The sequence below is a fragment of the Sebastes umbrosus genome, chromosome 3 (assembly GCF_015220745.1).
Source record: "Sebastes umbrosus isolate fSebUmb1 chromosome 3, fSebUmb1.pri, whole genome shotgun sequence".
In the NCBI taxonomy this organism is placed as follows: Eukaryota; Metazoa; Chordata; class Actinopteri; order Perciformes; family Sebastidae; genus Sebastes; species Sebastes umbrosus.
The window spans coordinates 5,151,604-5,168,054 of record NC_051271.1 but is presented as its reverse complement, the minus strand read 5'-3'; the positions used below and the strand labels follow the sequence as shown (position 1 = coordinate 5,168,054).

Below are 16,451 nucleotides of genomic sequence, written 5' to 3'. Positions count from 1 at the left end.
CTTGTCGTGGATTTAATTTAATGTATTTCATAATAGGGTATTGATTTTCAGTGTTATTCTCATCTACCATCATGTTTAGTGGAGACTGTCAATTCACCTCTGAGAGTTTGTTTACTGTCACACTGATATTAATAATAATAATAATTAATTTAATTTATATAGCACACTTTAAAATACAGCAAAATCTAAACAATTGGTAAAACAATCACAATGTTAAGAAAATTTGCACAAGAAACATGCGATTAAAAGCGTCAAAATAGGAAGAATAAAATTAAAGACAAATTATAATCTGACATAAGTTAAAAGCAACTAAAATTACTATAAAAATAACAGATAACTTTTGATGCTATTGAACATTTAAGTCGTATAAGCCCTACGTGTGGCCTGAACTACAAAGGCCTGAAATTATAAAAATCTATTTCCCAATTTAGAAATGACTTCATTATAGCGACAAGGGAAGCAGTTTTTTTTACATATATAGCCAGTCATCAGAAATAACAATGCAAAATCTCACATACTCATACATAGTTTTATTTTTATTTATTTATTTATTTGGTAGGGACAGATACAAAATACATAGACAAATTGAAAACAGCTATCCGATCTAGTGTATAATAGTGTTCAATGCCAATTTGTAACACCCGTCCCTAGAAGAGCTTTTATGGAACTAGGAGAGTGACGTAAAATAAAAAAAGAAGGTTTTGACAGGAGATACAATAAAGGTCACATTTAAAAAACATGACTTTAAAGGTACTACAGTATATGTAACTTTTAGAAAGTCCTTGTTATTAATGACACCGGTGGCCGTTAAGTGAACTGCAGTCAGCATCCTGTTGTTCGCACTCCGTAGGTGCGAGCGATCATCCTGGGCATCGGGCAAAACAGTGATGTGACATTTCAATCATTTATCACCGTTATTATCCATAATGTCCAATCTCCATGATACTAACTAACTTACCATTTGCAAATTACTTCATCAGCTAACGTTACGAAGCAAAACCGTCCCGAGTCCTTTACATAGAAATCAGTCCACAGGCTGTTATAGGCAACCGAGAAAATCGGGGAAGGTCTCAGTTTTTAAGTTACATTACAATCTGTTCACACATTGGCAATACAAAGCGATTAATACATGTAAATTGTTACATATTGTACATTTTAAAGCTAGCCATGAATACAGATATTAAGCTAGGAGTAAGTACAGTATATACCCTGAATATTGCATACAGATAATGACATTTTGAGATGGTTGACGTCTGAGAGCATCCTATATGATGAAAACTGAAAGCAACTGAATGAAATCAGAAACCAGAAATCCTTGCAGCATCTCTTCATCAGCACGCTCTCCCTCCTCCTCGTCTCTGTCCTGACATTGGTAAAAAAGTGGTCTCTTGACTCTGGAGGAAGGACGTAACTCTGAGTGTCCTCTTCATCACATCATCCAACAGATCTAAACATAGTTGCAGAGCATCTGGTCACAATGTTAGGAGGCATGAGAACGCGTTGTGAGTTGTTTATCGTATTAGTGTTTTTTTTTTGTTCCTCTGGAAGGCTCTTTCACAGTGTGACTCATACTCACAGGATGTTGATGTCACAATCACTAAACCAATCACTTCATGTCAGCCGGAAGAGGCTGATGGGAAAGTGTGAATTTTTTTTTAGATTAGCTCGGAGTTCTCTTTGTGCTGCTTGCTGTACGGATGCACCGATACCGGATCGGATATCGGGCCGATACTTATTCAAATAGCTGGATCGGATATCGGTAACAACAGGGCCGATCTATTCAATTCAGTTTTATGTTTATATACTATATACATTTTATACTGGAATTTTAATTCCGGTTTAAGTTTTGACCAATTTGTCGCTACAATAAAAACGGTTTACATCTGTTAATTTTGAATATTTTTTTGCCAAGTTGTTAGTGTACGATTAATTATTTTAATAATAAATAACAATTCACAAAATTTCTGTTATGTTATTTATATATTTATTTGTTACATTTAGTTTTTACAAAGTTAGGAAAGCAATGTTTAAATCAAGTCTGTTGTCGCCTTACACATAAAAGAATGAGCCCAGTCACTTCCACACAGTGATGTAGCTGATTAATTAAACACTGGTATTGGATCGGTACTCGGTATCAGCCGATACCCAAAGCCCAGTTATCGCTATCGGTATCGGGATTGAAAAAGTCGGATCGGTGCATCCCTAGCTTGCGGCAGATTCAAGACACAAAGGGGGGGATGATGATGCAAAAGGTTCAACTCACACACATAACAAACACACAAAGAGACTATTTTGTTTTTCACGTTTGTCTTTTTCTGTCTGTGTGTGCAGAAGGAGTCAGATCTGTTGCTCTCTGATGTTCAAATCTCATACGACACTCAGGTGACAATTTACTAAAACTACTAACAGTAGGCTGATCTTAGAGCAGCTGGCCCCGTAGCCTAGACCGACATCACCCATCACTATTTCTTCAGGGGCGTATACAAAGCACTGCTGCACATCATCTGGCTTCTGTTTGTCTTTGAAACATTAATTACAAATTATGTCAACACTTGATTTTACAGGTTTGCAAATTTCATAGTAATTAGGTGATAATTAGCAAATAACCTATATGAAATTTCTTTGGAATTACTGCCAAATTACCCCAATATTTACCTCAAAATTTAGCGATAAATTACTTTATTATAAACATTATTTAATAATTATTTTCTGCTATGTCCAAGCAGGTGGTAATTCATTTAATAATATAATAATACATTTAATTTATTAATAATTAATTTATTACAAACATTATTTGATAATTATATTCCACTATTTACCCAATAGCCGGTAATTTATTTAATACATTTCCAGGAAAAGAATACAAAATTAATTGATATACTTTATTTACAATGTCTGCTGATAAATAGATAATAATTAACAAATATCCTATTTGAAATTTCTTTAAAAAACTCCCTGAATCAGGACATTAGCTACCAGGTTAGATTTTTGTAGACAATAAGTCACCCATGGTGAGATTTGTGCCTGATCAGAAATGTCTTCTATTAGTTTTGGTTTTCCACCTCCGATGAAGAGCAGCCGCTTCTCAAGCCTATGGACCCTATTTTAACCATTATATGCTTTTTTAACATATAATTATTGAATATTGTTTATAATAAAGTAATTTTCGATCAATTCTGAGGTAAATATTGGGGTTATTTAGCTCAGTCAATACTTTATATAATTTGCAAAGAGATGCACCCTCTCAGTGTATGAAGTAGTGCTATGATGTTGGATGTTACATTTATCACTGTGATAAATGCAGATCCCACTAAAAGTACACTTTTTGTCATTTTTATTATTATTCCAAACTGCAAAAAAGTACACTTTTTTACTCCGATTCTATGCATATGGTGGTGTGTTCTTTATACTAGAGTTTTCCTAAAATTACATTTAAAATAATTGCAATATATGGCCTTGCTTACAGATTCACAATACTCGCAATACATCGAATCGTAACCCCTGTATCGTGATACGTATCGTATCACCACTACACAGCCTTATTACTGTATGTAGGCTACTTTTTTCTTTCCATTATAGACCATTTCTTTCCATAGATATATTGTCAGTAAAATGTAAACATAAAAACACACTGTTAAGATACAATAGTGGTTGAAAACACTTCTGGGAAGGAGGCGACTATTTGTGGTAGTGATTCAGGTCAGGACAAGTTCTCATGTTTTAGGGACCAGATGAGCTCATGATCACCAGGCTCCTCCTCTCCTTTCAATGCTTAGGTAACTGTAAACAAGAAGAACAAAAAAACAGCATTACTTGCTTTTATTTAGGTTTTTTTTTTTTGTAGAGCTATGAGCTATTTTTTTCAGCATAGCAAACACTTATAGTATATAAAATAAATATATATTGTTTTGCCCCTGTCCCATTCACCAAGAGTGGCAATAAGATGTTTTTCCCAGGCTCCTATCATCTGGACTATGTTTAAATATCTTATCCACTTTTGTATATTTCATGTTCTTTTTGTTCTGAACCTGTGAGCACATTTATATATGTGTGTGCTCATCATTGTTGTTACAGAAGCTCTGTTTGACATTGGTGCCCTTCTGGGAATCAGCTGTTCTTCAGGCTGCCTCACCTCAGCCCAAGAACAGCTTTTCTCCGTTCTGTCGTCCGGCGCTTGATGCCCAACCGCCTTGCCCTCATGTGTCGGATAGCTGCTCAATAATCCCCCGGGGTTAATGCTCTCCAATCCCATTAGGGCCCGCTAATAATAGTCAGATGCTCCCTGGAAGGAGCAAGAATCAGCAGATCACTGATCACTGCTCCTTCCTCAGCCTGAGGTCATGCTCACAACTGTGGTGTGTTTTTTTTTGTATTTTATTTTGAGCATAGTTTCATTGGATGTTTCAGGTGGTTTTGCACACAGTGTATACAGTGTCTATGTATGTATAGAGGGAGAGAGAGAGAAGATGTGATGGTTTTCTTGCTGATGGCACTAAAGACGACAATCCCCTCTGATCCCCTTATCAACTGCTTACCTGCGGTGACGACAGCAAACACACAGCCCGGCACACTGTCGCTTAGTCTCTGCACAGCTCTAACGAAATGTTCAAATATCACCCTGCAATCATTAATATCAGATCAAAATGCAGCAGTGTTGTGCATCTGCAACTCTGAAGGTTTCTTGGCATGTATAGAGAATGAAAATGTACTTATCAATAGTTATTACTCATCATATGTTACTAGTTATAGTTCTATTGTTGCCCATAAGTGAAGGTTTTTAATATTCATGACTTGCAATGTTTAATGTAATTATCCAACAGCTGAAATAATAAAACCTTTATTTAACAATAGTGATAGTGACTTCATACAGTCCAGGAGGTTCTGTTCTGGGGTCAGCACGAAGTTTAACTGATTGATTTTACCCTTTCACAGCCGGTCTAACTTTCTGATCATTGTGATCATGAACTGTTGAGGTGTTTTGTTGAGCACTTAATGCTTACTGACTGCTGCGGCATTTCTCCATGATATTGCAGTTAAAATGAGCAGTTGTGTCGCTGAAAATGATTTAAAAATTGAAAAAAAGAAGATGGTTGATGTTTTTGCTGACAGATATGAGTGAAAGAGAATTGTCTAACAGCACGGTGACCTGTGAAGGTTGCTGCGAGACTTCACACGCAGGCTTGAAAAGTACAGGTCTAAAAGTGGTGATTAATCCTGGCTAAGTCCCACAGCTTGGGGACACTAGAGAGGGAGAGAGAAAGATAGAGAGAGGGGGTAGAGCGGGTCGTACTTTAACCGCAAGGTTAGCGGTTCAATCCCCAGATCATACCGTCTTCATGTCCTTGAGTGAGACACTGAACCCCAAGTTGCTTCACAGGTGCTTTTACAGCAGCTCACAGCTCCTAAATGCTTAGGATGGGTTAAATGCAGAGGTTAAATGTCATATATATATATACATATATATCAAAACTCCCAGGTCTCTGGTAGAGGACCCGAGCTTGAGGAAGACACAGATACCAGCCCACAAGGGTGGGAGGGAGATTTTATATATACAGTACAATACGTTGTTTTCTGTCATTGTTGATATTTGTCTGTTTCCATATTTGTGTCCATGTCTACTCTTGAGCATTTTTTTTCGTTGTTGTTGTCTGTTTATTTGTTTCTATGTCATTAAGGTGGCCAGCTTATTCACCCCTGCTTCTTTTTTTTAAGTAATATGATTTGACTTAGATTATGATTATTATTAGTATTATCACTTTTATTTTCCTTCATTGGCTATTAATTTGAAATAAAAATTGTAAATTTAGTCCTCCAAAGGTGGTGGCGGGCACCCCAAAACAAGAAAAATTAAATAAAGTTTAAGTTTAGGAGAGAGAGAGAGCGAGGGAGGATATCGGAATAGTGTGGACCTTTTGAAAAGGGTGATCTGATTGTGTCCCAGTGATGACAGTGTCCCAACCTGGCTCTCAGGGGCCATGACAAATAGGGAGACACACCGTGGTGACGTTAAAATCAATTAATTAATTTAACAAAAAGAGGTTGAAATATGCAAAACAAATGATCAAAAAGGTATGGAAGGTGTGAATATCAGTAGTATCAGTAGTGTAAGGTGTGCATGGAGGGTGTAAATGTATAAAACAAGCAAAAGATTAACCGAGGAGAACCTGAGGCTGCCACATGGCCGGCGATGATGTCTGCAGGGAAAGAGAGAGAGAATCAGTCATCAAGTTTTATAGTCTGGGAACACCGGGCCCAAGTGTTCCCAGAAGGCCCTGATGGCAGGTTAACAGAAACCTGACTATATAAGCGACAGCAGTGATGATGATAATTGGGATGAAGGGTATAAATCTGTAGGATTTAGGATAGGATGAGACCGCTGAACTGGAACAGCAGCTCAGTCAAAAGTGACAACAATAATTTAAGCTTCACCTTCGGGTATCAAACAGCTCTGCTATAACACGAACAAACCCTGCAGGAACTCTTTACTTCCTAAGAGAGTACAGGGCTGCAACTAACGATTAGTTTCATTGTCGATTAATCTGTTGATTATATTCTCGATTTATTGATTAGTTCTCTGGTCTATGAAATGTCAGAAAATGGTGAAAAATCTGTGTTTAGTCCACAACTTGAAGATATTCAGTTAACTGTCATAGAGGAGTAAAGAAACTAAATTCACATTCAAGAAGCTGTTACTGCACAAATGGGTTAATACAGGTTAATATAATATACCAAAAATATGTGGTTTTCATCCCAGATGGATATCCAGTCAAACATAATTTCCTGGTTATTTAGGTGTCTCAAATCTTTTGAGTCGTGATGTTTAATCAGAGATAGACGTGAGAACCAGCTTATGTTTTATTCTTTGGTCTTAAATTTGACTTCAGGTAGTGTTAAAAATTACCTGCAGGGCTCGTAGAGGAGGTTTCTGTTCCTCCTCTGATTGTAACATTTTATTTTTTATTTTTTACAATTACTATGTCTGTAACTAACGATTATTTTCATTGCCGATTAATCTGTCGATATTTTCTCGATTAATCGATTAGTTGTTTGGTCTATAAATTGTCAGTCTTGTCCACAACTCGAAGATATTCAGTTTAATTTAGCAGCTACAGGTTACTGTATGTGCACCGTATTTGGAGGATGATCGGGTTTTTGGTTTAAATTGCTTCACTTGAATTAATTTGAGACAGATTTTTGGTGATCAGTCATCGTTGATTCATGAAGGAGAGCCGAGGAGCGTGTTAACCTCACAACCGCATCGGAGCGGAGATGAGAGCCGAGTGACGTAAGGGTAAAAAGGTGACAAAGATTTGCAGCTTTTTTTAATAAAGTTTAAGCACGTCATGCAATATACAAACATGTTACAAAATACAGCAATTTTCTAAATATACTGTGGTACGATTGGTACAATTCAAAATCCAGTGTTAGGTAGGTCAGGTTATGTGGGTTTAGTCATCCAGCAGCTCTCAGGAGACATGTGAGCTCTAACCTACATGACCTAACGCCCAGCTGGCCTCTGCTATTAGAGCTGCTCAGCAATCACATGGACAATACAGACAGGTGTCCAACACGTCTTCTGTTATGTTAACTTTAAATTAAATATGTTTCTATTCGTTTTGTTTAATACAAATATTACAATAAATAAAACAACAACATGAAATACCTCCATCGTCAGTGGGAAGAAACCCGCTTTGAGATCATTGGTCACACGGCTGAATGGAAATCATGAACAGCATCTAAACGGTTAACACAACTGAAGTAAATAAAGACCAGCTCAAACAAAAATCTGGATTGGACAAACATGTGACAACTATAGAAGTGAATCCCCATTTAAAAACAAAAAGAAACGCCGACTTTAGCCTCGCTTTAGCTGCCGTAACAGCAGCAGGTGTCTTGTCAGATGCAAGCTAAAAGGATTATCTGCTCAAACTGGGGCCTGCATCATGAAAGCGTGTCAACAACAAAAACCCTCCACCACCTCTCTGCTTGGTGTCGGTGATGGTCTGTGTTTTTCAAAGAGTCAGGTCAGGACTTAGGAGGAAGTTGTTGGCTGTCTTTGTGGGACACTTGTACTCTATAATATGAATTAGAAAGTGTAGAAAAAGACGTTACCTCAGCTGTGAGATGTAATTGTTTGTGTAAGATAACTCTGTATTGAGTTTAACTCTAGTTAAAGCTTCAATATAGGCAGTATATTTTTGGCATCATTGAGCAAAAATTCCATAATAATCTTTCAGCATAATGTAATTAAAGTGTTCTGAGAGAAAACTAGACTTCTGCACCTCCTCATGGCTCTGTTTTCAGACCTTAAAAAATCTGTGACGGGAGACTTTGACCAATCACAGGTCATTTCAGAGACAGAGAGCGTTCCTATTGGCTGTGCTCCGGCTGGTGGGCGGTGCTTGGTATTTCCTCAACTTGATCTCAACATGGCTGTCGGGTCACAAAATTTCTCATTTTACAGCTAAACAGTACACTACAAGATATTTCTGAAAACATTTGAGGAGAGAAATAGGCATTACAGTAACAGAATATTGATTCATACTTGATCAGCGCTGCCTAGTTTGACCGTTTGATCAGAGTTCGCGAGTGATTGACAGCTGCTCAGAGACGGCAAGACTCCAGATCAGCTCTGACTGCTTGTTTTTCTCCGGTCTGTGAAATCTTGCAGATGCCGTTAGGAGCACCGGAGGACACAGAGGAGCATGATTTTTTTCAGGTTACCTGTGTCATGCACTACTGTCAGGATATAGTGACCGTTTTATAAAAATAACTTTTTTAATCATATATCGTATATATATTGATACAACGCTATATCCTGAGAGTAGTGCATGAGACAGGTAACCTGAAAAAAATCATATTCCTCTATGTCATGACATCTGCAAGATTTCACAGACCGGAAGAAAACAACCAGTCAGAGCTGATCTGGATTCTGCCGTCCAGCTTCCGTCTTTGAGAGCCGTCTAAGCAACTCCCTACGATTTCTAAACTGACCCATCCATCATTTTTACTTCATTTCTAACGACAACACAAACAATGCCTTTCCTCGGTTCTTTGCTTTATTCTTGCCCAGCCTTCAGGGAGCCAACTTGCATCCAATTCATCCCGTCTAAACATTCAATAAAATCTTTTTTTATTGAGCTTGTCTTTAGAGCAGTATGATAAAGGTCACAGTGTGATGCAACCCACCTCTACTGGAAAGCTGCAGACACCATGATAGTTGATATAGTGGATAGTTTGTGTGGTGAAAAAGACCCGCGTGGTGAATGATTCAAAAGTTAACAAATAATAATTTAAAGCTAAATTCATAAAATGACAACAGTTTGTGCAAACCTCCTTGATAAACTTGTAGTCTGTACCAGACAACACGTCTCCAAATCCCTGATTCCCACACCGCCGTGCTGTCTATGCCCTCTGAAGAAATGGGGTTGAGGTTAGTGTGTGAGTTCTCCTCCTGTCTCTCCTTTGTGTTGGAACAAGACCCAAAACCTAACCCCAAATCCCTTAAGGGTGTGTGTGTGTGTGTGTGTGTGTGTGCGTGTGTGTGTGTGTGTGTGTGTGTGTGTGTTCTCCAGTCGAAGTGTGCTATATAGATACAGTACATTAGCTGTAAAGGTTGAAGATTGAGGCTGTTCTTCTTAAAAGAGTAAAAAAAAACTCTGTCATTGCTTCAGTCGTGTGTTTTAATTGTTCATTCATTGTTTACTGAGCGTCAGGTGAGTAAACAGGATGTAAAGGGTTGAACTCAGGTTGAATATTAGCTTAACACTTCTGGGTTCATAATAAAAATAATAACAATAACTTTAGTTATATAGTACCTTTCAAAACAAGGTTACAAAGTGCTTTACAATAAAAACATGATAAAAGTAATTAACATCCGGAAACTTAAGATCTAAACAAGATACAATTATATAAATACTGTAGTTACGACAATGCACCATCAGTTGAGAAAAAACCATGGTATGAAAGTGAGTCTTAAGAAGAGATTAAAAGGAAGATACTGAGTTTGCCTGCCTGAGATCCTCAGGTAGGGAGTTGAAGGGCCCGGACGTCAAAAAGCCTGGTCACCTTTGTTGTTTGGAAAACTTTGGATTTTGGAAACATTAGTATAGGGCCCTGCAAGAGGATCTCAAGCAGCGATCGGGCTCAAAGGTAGTGAGCAAATCACAGGTATAGGCAGCAGCGAGACTATTCAAAGCTTTAAAAACAAGCAGTGAAATCTTAAAAATCAATTCTAAAACTCACCGGTAACCAGTGAAGGGCAGCAAGGATTGGTGTGATGTGGTCGCTTCTCTTAGTTTAAAGCCTGGCGGCAGCGTTTTGTATCGGCTGCTGTCTTTGGATGTTGCGTGCTGATATCAGAATAAGGTGCATTGAAATAATCAAGTCTAGAGGAGATAAAAGCATGGATGACCTTTTCTAAGTCTGCTGAGGAAAGGAATGATCTGATCTTGGTCACCTGAGCATCAAATGACAGATCGGATTCAATAATAACAGCTAGATTTCGGGCCTCTTTCTGAACATTATTAGACCAGGCACCCAGACCAGAGGAGAGATTCTGAATACTGCTATAGTGCCGGGGCTACATGGGGAAATTATAACTATTTCTGATTTGGAGTCATTCAGCTGCAGGACATTTTTGGACATCCAATTTTTGATTTCGGTGAGACAGTACAACATACAGGATACATTGGTGGTACCAGGCTTTACAGGGATATACATGTTTGTGTTACTGTCTCCACATCCTGCTTATATATAGGAAAACATATATTATATTGCTTTCTCTCTGTGTGTTTTTAAAGGTAAATGCACCTGGAGAGGATGAGAACAAGCTGACGGTGAGTTTGTTTTGTGTGTCTGTGTGTGTAACTTGTACTAGTACAGGTCATGTTATGAGAAAGTGGTTTATGTGCCTGCATATATTTACAGTATATTATATTTATGTATTCTACATGTACCCTAGAGAGATATTTGAGCAACAGTGGAGACATGACATTCAAACAACTGCTCATCAGAGTGTTTGTTTTTCTCCACCTATCTTATTTCACTGTGCTTTTAGGAGTTTTTATGAATAGATAAACATTATGAATGAAGTCAAATACAAGTAAATACACATTATTTATTTTTGCATCCATATAAAAATGTCTGTATTTGTGTTGTTGTTGTTGTTGTTGTTATAGGCCAAACCGAGGCTGCAGAGGGAAGGCAGCTGTGCTTCTCTACACAACTCACTGATGAGAAACAGCATCTTCCAGCTCATGATTCACACCCTCGATCCGCTCAGTGACGAAGGTATGGGTGGTAAGGAAAAAAAATGCACAACACCACACAAACATACACTCACTCAAACGCAACAAGATCTTTCATAGATTAGATTCAACTTTATTGTCATTGTACATAGTACAAGTACAACGAAATGCAGTTTTGCATCTAACCAGAGTGCAAACTAGTAACGTGCTGATTAACACAATGCATACATATATATTTATATATATAAATGAGGATATATGTGTGTATGTACATATACATATATACAGGTTGTAGTTAAGGTGCAAAGCATAGATATGTGTTATATTGTGATGAATAAGAGCTTAACTATAAGTTGCATACTGATGAGAAATAGAGTATTATAAAGAATAAATGGTATATACAGGTGGAGTTATATTTATATCTATACACAGAGAGGTTATGTACATAGAGCTATATGCAATACAAGATATAACGTTAAGATCGAGTGAAATAAGCACAAACTATGAAACAGAGGAAGCCCTGTGGACATGAATTAAATGAAAAGAGAGATAGAAGTGTTTTGTTGAGGTAACATTTTTCAAGATCAAGGTTTCCTCTTTCCACTTCTTGTTATTTCCTTACCTCTTTCCTATATAAAGTAGTCCTAGCACAGTGGGAAAGCATGTTTTGCATTGCACAGAGCGTGTACAGTATACATAATAATGAATCCCAAATGTTCAGCAGACCATGCCACACTGCCTGAATCTCATTATGTTTCAGGACGTTTCAAAGAGAAGGCTTCAATCCTTCACAAAATGGCCAAGCAGAAGTGTAAAGACGAGGCTTCCAATACGGCCAACGGCGTCGGTGAGTAACAGCGATGCGTGAAACTATTCGTCCCACTGATGGATCAAGTGACAAATCAATTAGCAAATCATTAATCGAAGGAGAACTGTGGCTATTGATAGATGAACGGTGAAAACAATACATGAAGTAATCAACAATTTGTTGATCAGAAATGATGCTAGATTTTTGATTTTCTCTTATTTTCAAATGTATGTTATCTAAGTTATCCCTTAAATTCCTCCTCATGATTGCATAAATACACATCTGTGATATCTTTCATAAAATTGACTGATTTGTCACTTAATCTGTCATTTGATCAATTCATTATTAACTGGCATGCATGTGATGCTGTGTTACACTTGTGGGGACGACCTCGGAAAAAATTAACAAGTATATTTTGTTTCTCAATATAGGACCCCTCTCCCAGGCACAACCTCCAAGAAATGCAAATGGTACAGTTCCAGCTCTTCTCTTAACGTCATTAGACGCCATTTTTTCACTTCAAATCAATACTGTTCTTAAGTGAACAACTTCCTTAAACTCTGTTCTTAATCTTGCTTCTCTTTCTTTCCTCCAGCTGATAAAAACATCCCCAACAGTTCAAATGTTGAGGTGGAAGTCACACCACCCATGAACGGTGTTGCAGGAGGAGAAGAGGTATGGCGTTTATCTTTCAGCATTCCTCCAAGTTCACATGTTAAACCTGGTTTATCAGCACTACCAGCTCTACCTTTAAGTAGAAGAAGCAGCGGTCTAAATATTATTTATAAATGAATGTTTATGTAAATATAAAATACCGTTGATGTAAAGTAATGAACTCCTTCTTCAGGGTGGTGACGAAGAGGAAGATGAAGACCAGCCTCTGAGCCTGGCCTGGCCAGACACCAACAGGAAACGGATCACCTACCTCGCCATTATGCCCATCGTCTTTCCCCTGTGGCTCACACTGCCCGACGTCAGGAGAGAGGTGACAGCACACACACACACACACATGCACACACACACACACACACACACACACACACACACACACACACACACAATGAAAAGCATGTTTCATGTGTACAAACTAGCAACTCAGAATTATAATCAGTGGTCAACCTCCGGGTCTGAGAAGTGAAGCCAACGCTGAAGTGCCTTAAACTTGCATTCTTTCTAACAGCCAGCAGGGGGCGACTCCTCTGGTTGCAAAAAGAAGTCTGATTGTATAGAAGTCTATGAGAAAATGAGCCTACTTCTCACTTGATTTATTACGTCAGTAAACAATGTAAGCAGGAGTTTATGGTCTGTTTCTAGTTTAGTTAATTTACTCCGTGACCTGCTCAATAATTTTGGGATTAAAATGGGATGTTTTGTTTTTTTGGGCAGTACACTTGGATAATACTGTATTAAATGTTGCCCTTAAGTGTCGGGTATATCGGGGTCTTGAGTGGGCCAGAGATTGATCGATCGAGTGGTTGGTTGACTGTGTGGTAGATAAACTAAATGTTGTCTTCATTGTTGTTTCAGAGCTCAGTGAGATTCTTCCCCGTCACTTTCCTCGGCTCCATCAGTTGGATCGCTTTCTTCTCCTACCTGATGGTGTGGTGGGCTCACCAGGTACTTTGCACACACACACACACACTTTGTCACCGACTCTATTGTCTGTTCTGTTTCTATTTCTGCGGCCTTTCTTATGAGTCAGTGCAGCAGTCAGGGTGTTGAATGTGTGACCACGGCAGCTAATCCCAACTAAGCTGCCTTGATCCACGGCCAGATCAACCTGTAATGCTCTATTTAAGCAGCGCAAATGCAGACAGGCCTGAAGCAGCAGGTCATGTGTGCAAGGTCACTGATAAGTGCTGGTCTCATAAGTGCAGAGCGCTGTGAGCTATAGGTGAGGTGCGTTATAGGTGGAGTGATGTTGTGTGGTGATCATTATCGTCTCAGCCTGTCGCATTACTGGTCTCATAAACTGCTGCGTAACTCTTCATTTTACAGTTCCGCTAATTTCATGGTAAATAGGTGATAATTGGCAAGTAACCTATTTGAAATTTCTTTGGAATTACTGACAAATGACACCAATATTTACCTCAAAATATATCGAAAATTACTTTATTATAAACTAATAGAAGACGCTTCTGATCAGACACAAATCTCACCATTGTGACTTATTGTCTATACAAATGTAACCTGGTAGCTAATGTCATGATTCAGGGAGTTTTTAAAGAAATTCAAATGAGTTATTTACGAATTATTATCTATTTATCAGCAGACATAGAAATAAAGCATATCAATTAACTTTGTATTCTTTTCCTGGAAATGGATTAAATGTTGAGATCAGTTGAGGAAATACCAAGCACCGTCCACCAGCCGGAGCAAACTTTCTCATTTTACAGCTAAACAGTACACTACAAGATGTTTCTGAAAACATTTGAGGAGAGAAATAGGCATTACAGTAACAGAATATTGATTCATATTTGATCAGCACTGCCTAGTTTGACTGTTTGATCGGAGTTCGCGAGTTATTGACAGCTGCCTCCGTTGAATGAACAGCCAGTAGGAACTCTATCTAGATTTTTTAAAGCCTGAAAACAGAGCCATGAGGAGGTGCAGAAGTCTAGTTTTCTCTCAGAACACTTGAATTACAATATGCTGAAAGGTTATTATGGGATTTTTTTACCCAATGATGCCAAAAAATATACAGCCTACTGAAGCTTTAAGCAACTTATTCTTCCTTTCAGGTTGGAGAAACGTTCTTCATCACAGAGGAGATAATGGGTCTGACCATATTAGCAGCTGGCACTTCGATCCCCGATCTGATCACCAGCGTGATTGTAGCACGAAAAGGCCTCGGTGACATGGCCGTGTCCAGCTCTGTGGGCTCCAACATCTTTGATATCACTGTGGGGTGAGTCCAGCGACAACAGTGACAAAACACACGGTGTAACGTCCATTTTTATTTGTCTTATAACGTAAACGTCTCTGTTGTGCTTCCTCCCTGCAGTCTGCCGTTCCCCTGGCTCATTTACAACATCCTCAACGACTTCAGGCCGGTACAGGTGAGCAGCAACGGCCTGTTCTGCGCCATCGTCCTCCTCTTCCTCATGCTCCTCTTCGTCATCAGCTCCATCGCGGCTTGCAACTGGAAGATGAGCAAGTTTCTGGGCCTTTTCATGTTCCTGCTCTACTTCTTCTTCCTCATTGTCAGCGTCATGCTGGAGGACAAAGTCATCAATTGCCCCGTCACCGTCTGAGAGAGAGCGACTCCCGCTGGACGTCAGAAAGCAGAAATCAAGCACAAAGGAGTGGAAAAACATGCTCGCACAGACATAAACTGTCTCTTATCTGTCTCACTTACATACACAGCAGAAGACTGCACACACACACACACACACACTCAAGTGAAAGGTGAAGAAAACACACACACACACACACACACAGACACACACACATGCAGGTTGTGAATGCCAGTTAGGCAGACTGACTTAAATCAACGCTGCAGATTCAGACCGGTGCTTCACAGCCGTCCAGCAGCCAGCATACAAGTCATTTATGGACTTTATGCCACCCCAATAGGAGACACTCCTCTATTTGTACCATGTGACTACTTTCAGTAGCCGCTATTGGTTGAAAACTGATGGACAAGTTATGTGAACGCCACCTGGGATGGAAATTTCAATGAAAGATCACCAGAGATTGTTTTTTTTTTGTAACTAAAGGACCGTGTGGCAGTATACCTCCACTACTCATGCAGGCAGCCAAGTGAAGCGTATTAACTGAATATGGGGGCTTAAAAGAGACTTTTTTTGTTTGTTTTAAAGGGCAGCGAAGCTCTGGAGAGATCATAAGTGTGATAGCTGCTGACTATACCTTTAGATTTGTTCATTCCACCTCCTGTATGGCTTTGCAATGTCATCGAAAGAGAAATATCCAGTATTCATAACTTGAGTATGTTCACATACAGTATATTTGAAACCCGGTCTCACAGGAAGGCGTATAAATACCACAACATCACACGGACATTTTGAGTGTCATGAGTACACATTTGAGCCTTTTCACGTGTCATTTGTACGCCACGCAAACGTCCGCAGTTGGGTTTAAGCAAAAAAACTACTAACTTAGGTTCAGGCAAGAAAACAACTCAGTTAGGATACAGAAAAACATCATGGTTGGGCTTCAAATAAGTACGTAAATTAAGTTAAACACGTACAGAAATAACGTAACAGTGTTACGTTCCCCCCGTTCTCCCTAGATCCCGGACGAGCCCCCAATTGTTACATTCCCCCTGACTAGGGTCCAGGGGATGGAGGGAGTGACAGTAAATGTTTACCCAGGAAACAGAGAGACTGGCCACGGATGGGTGTAAACAAAATTATTCAATTTATTAACAAAAA

General features: G+C 38.9%; 1 protein-coding gene and 1 long non-coding RNA gene across 4 annotated transcripts in view; one reads left to right on the top strand and one right to left on the bottom strand.

The window, feature by feature from the left end:
• LOC119484656 overlaps positions 1-1,705 on the bottom strand; it is a 20,119-nt gene extending 18,414 nt beyond the window's left edge. The window contains exon 1 of the long non-coding RNA XR_005206065.1: positions 951-1,705. This is a non-coding gene — a long non-coding RNA (uncharacterized LOC119484656). The remainder of the gene's footprint in view (positions 1-950) is intronic.
• slc24a2 (solute carrier family 24 member 2) overlaps positions 1-16,451 on the top strand; it is a 23,257-nt gene extending 6,806 nt beyond the window's left edge. For 2 of the 3 annotated variants that reach the window (XM_037763549.1, XM_037763550.1), the window contains exons 3-11: positions 10,803-10,838; positions 11,181-11,301; positions 12,010-12,096; positions 12,489-12,527; positions 12,653-12,732; positions 12,905-13,042; positions 13,585-13,674; positions 14,799-14,965; positions 15,062-16,451. In XM_037763549.1, coding sequence (XP_037619477.1) covers positions 10,803-10,838; positions 11,181-11,301; positions 12,010-12,096; positions 12,489-12,527; positions 12,653-12,732; positions 12,905-13,042; positions 13,585-13,674; positions 14,799-14,965; positions 15,062-15,311 — 1,008 coding nt within the window. In that variant the 3' untranslated portion in view covers positions 15,312-16,451. The remainder of the gene's footprint in view (positions 1-10,802; positions 10,839-11,180; positions 11,302-12,009; positions 12,097-12,488; positions 12,528-12,652; positions 12,733-12,904; positions 13,043-13,584; positions 13,675-14,798; positions 14,966-15,061) is intronic. The other variant, XM_037763551.1, reaches the window with a different exon arrangement.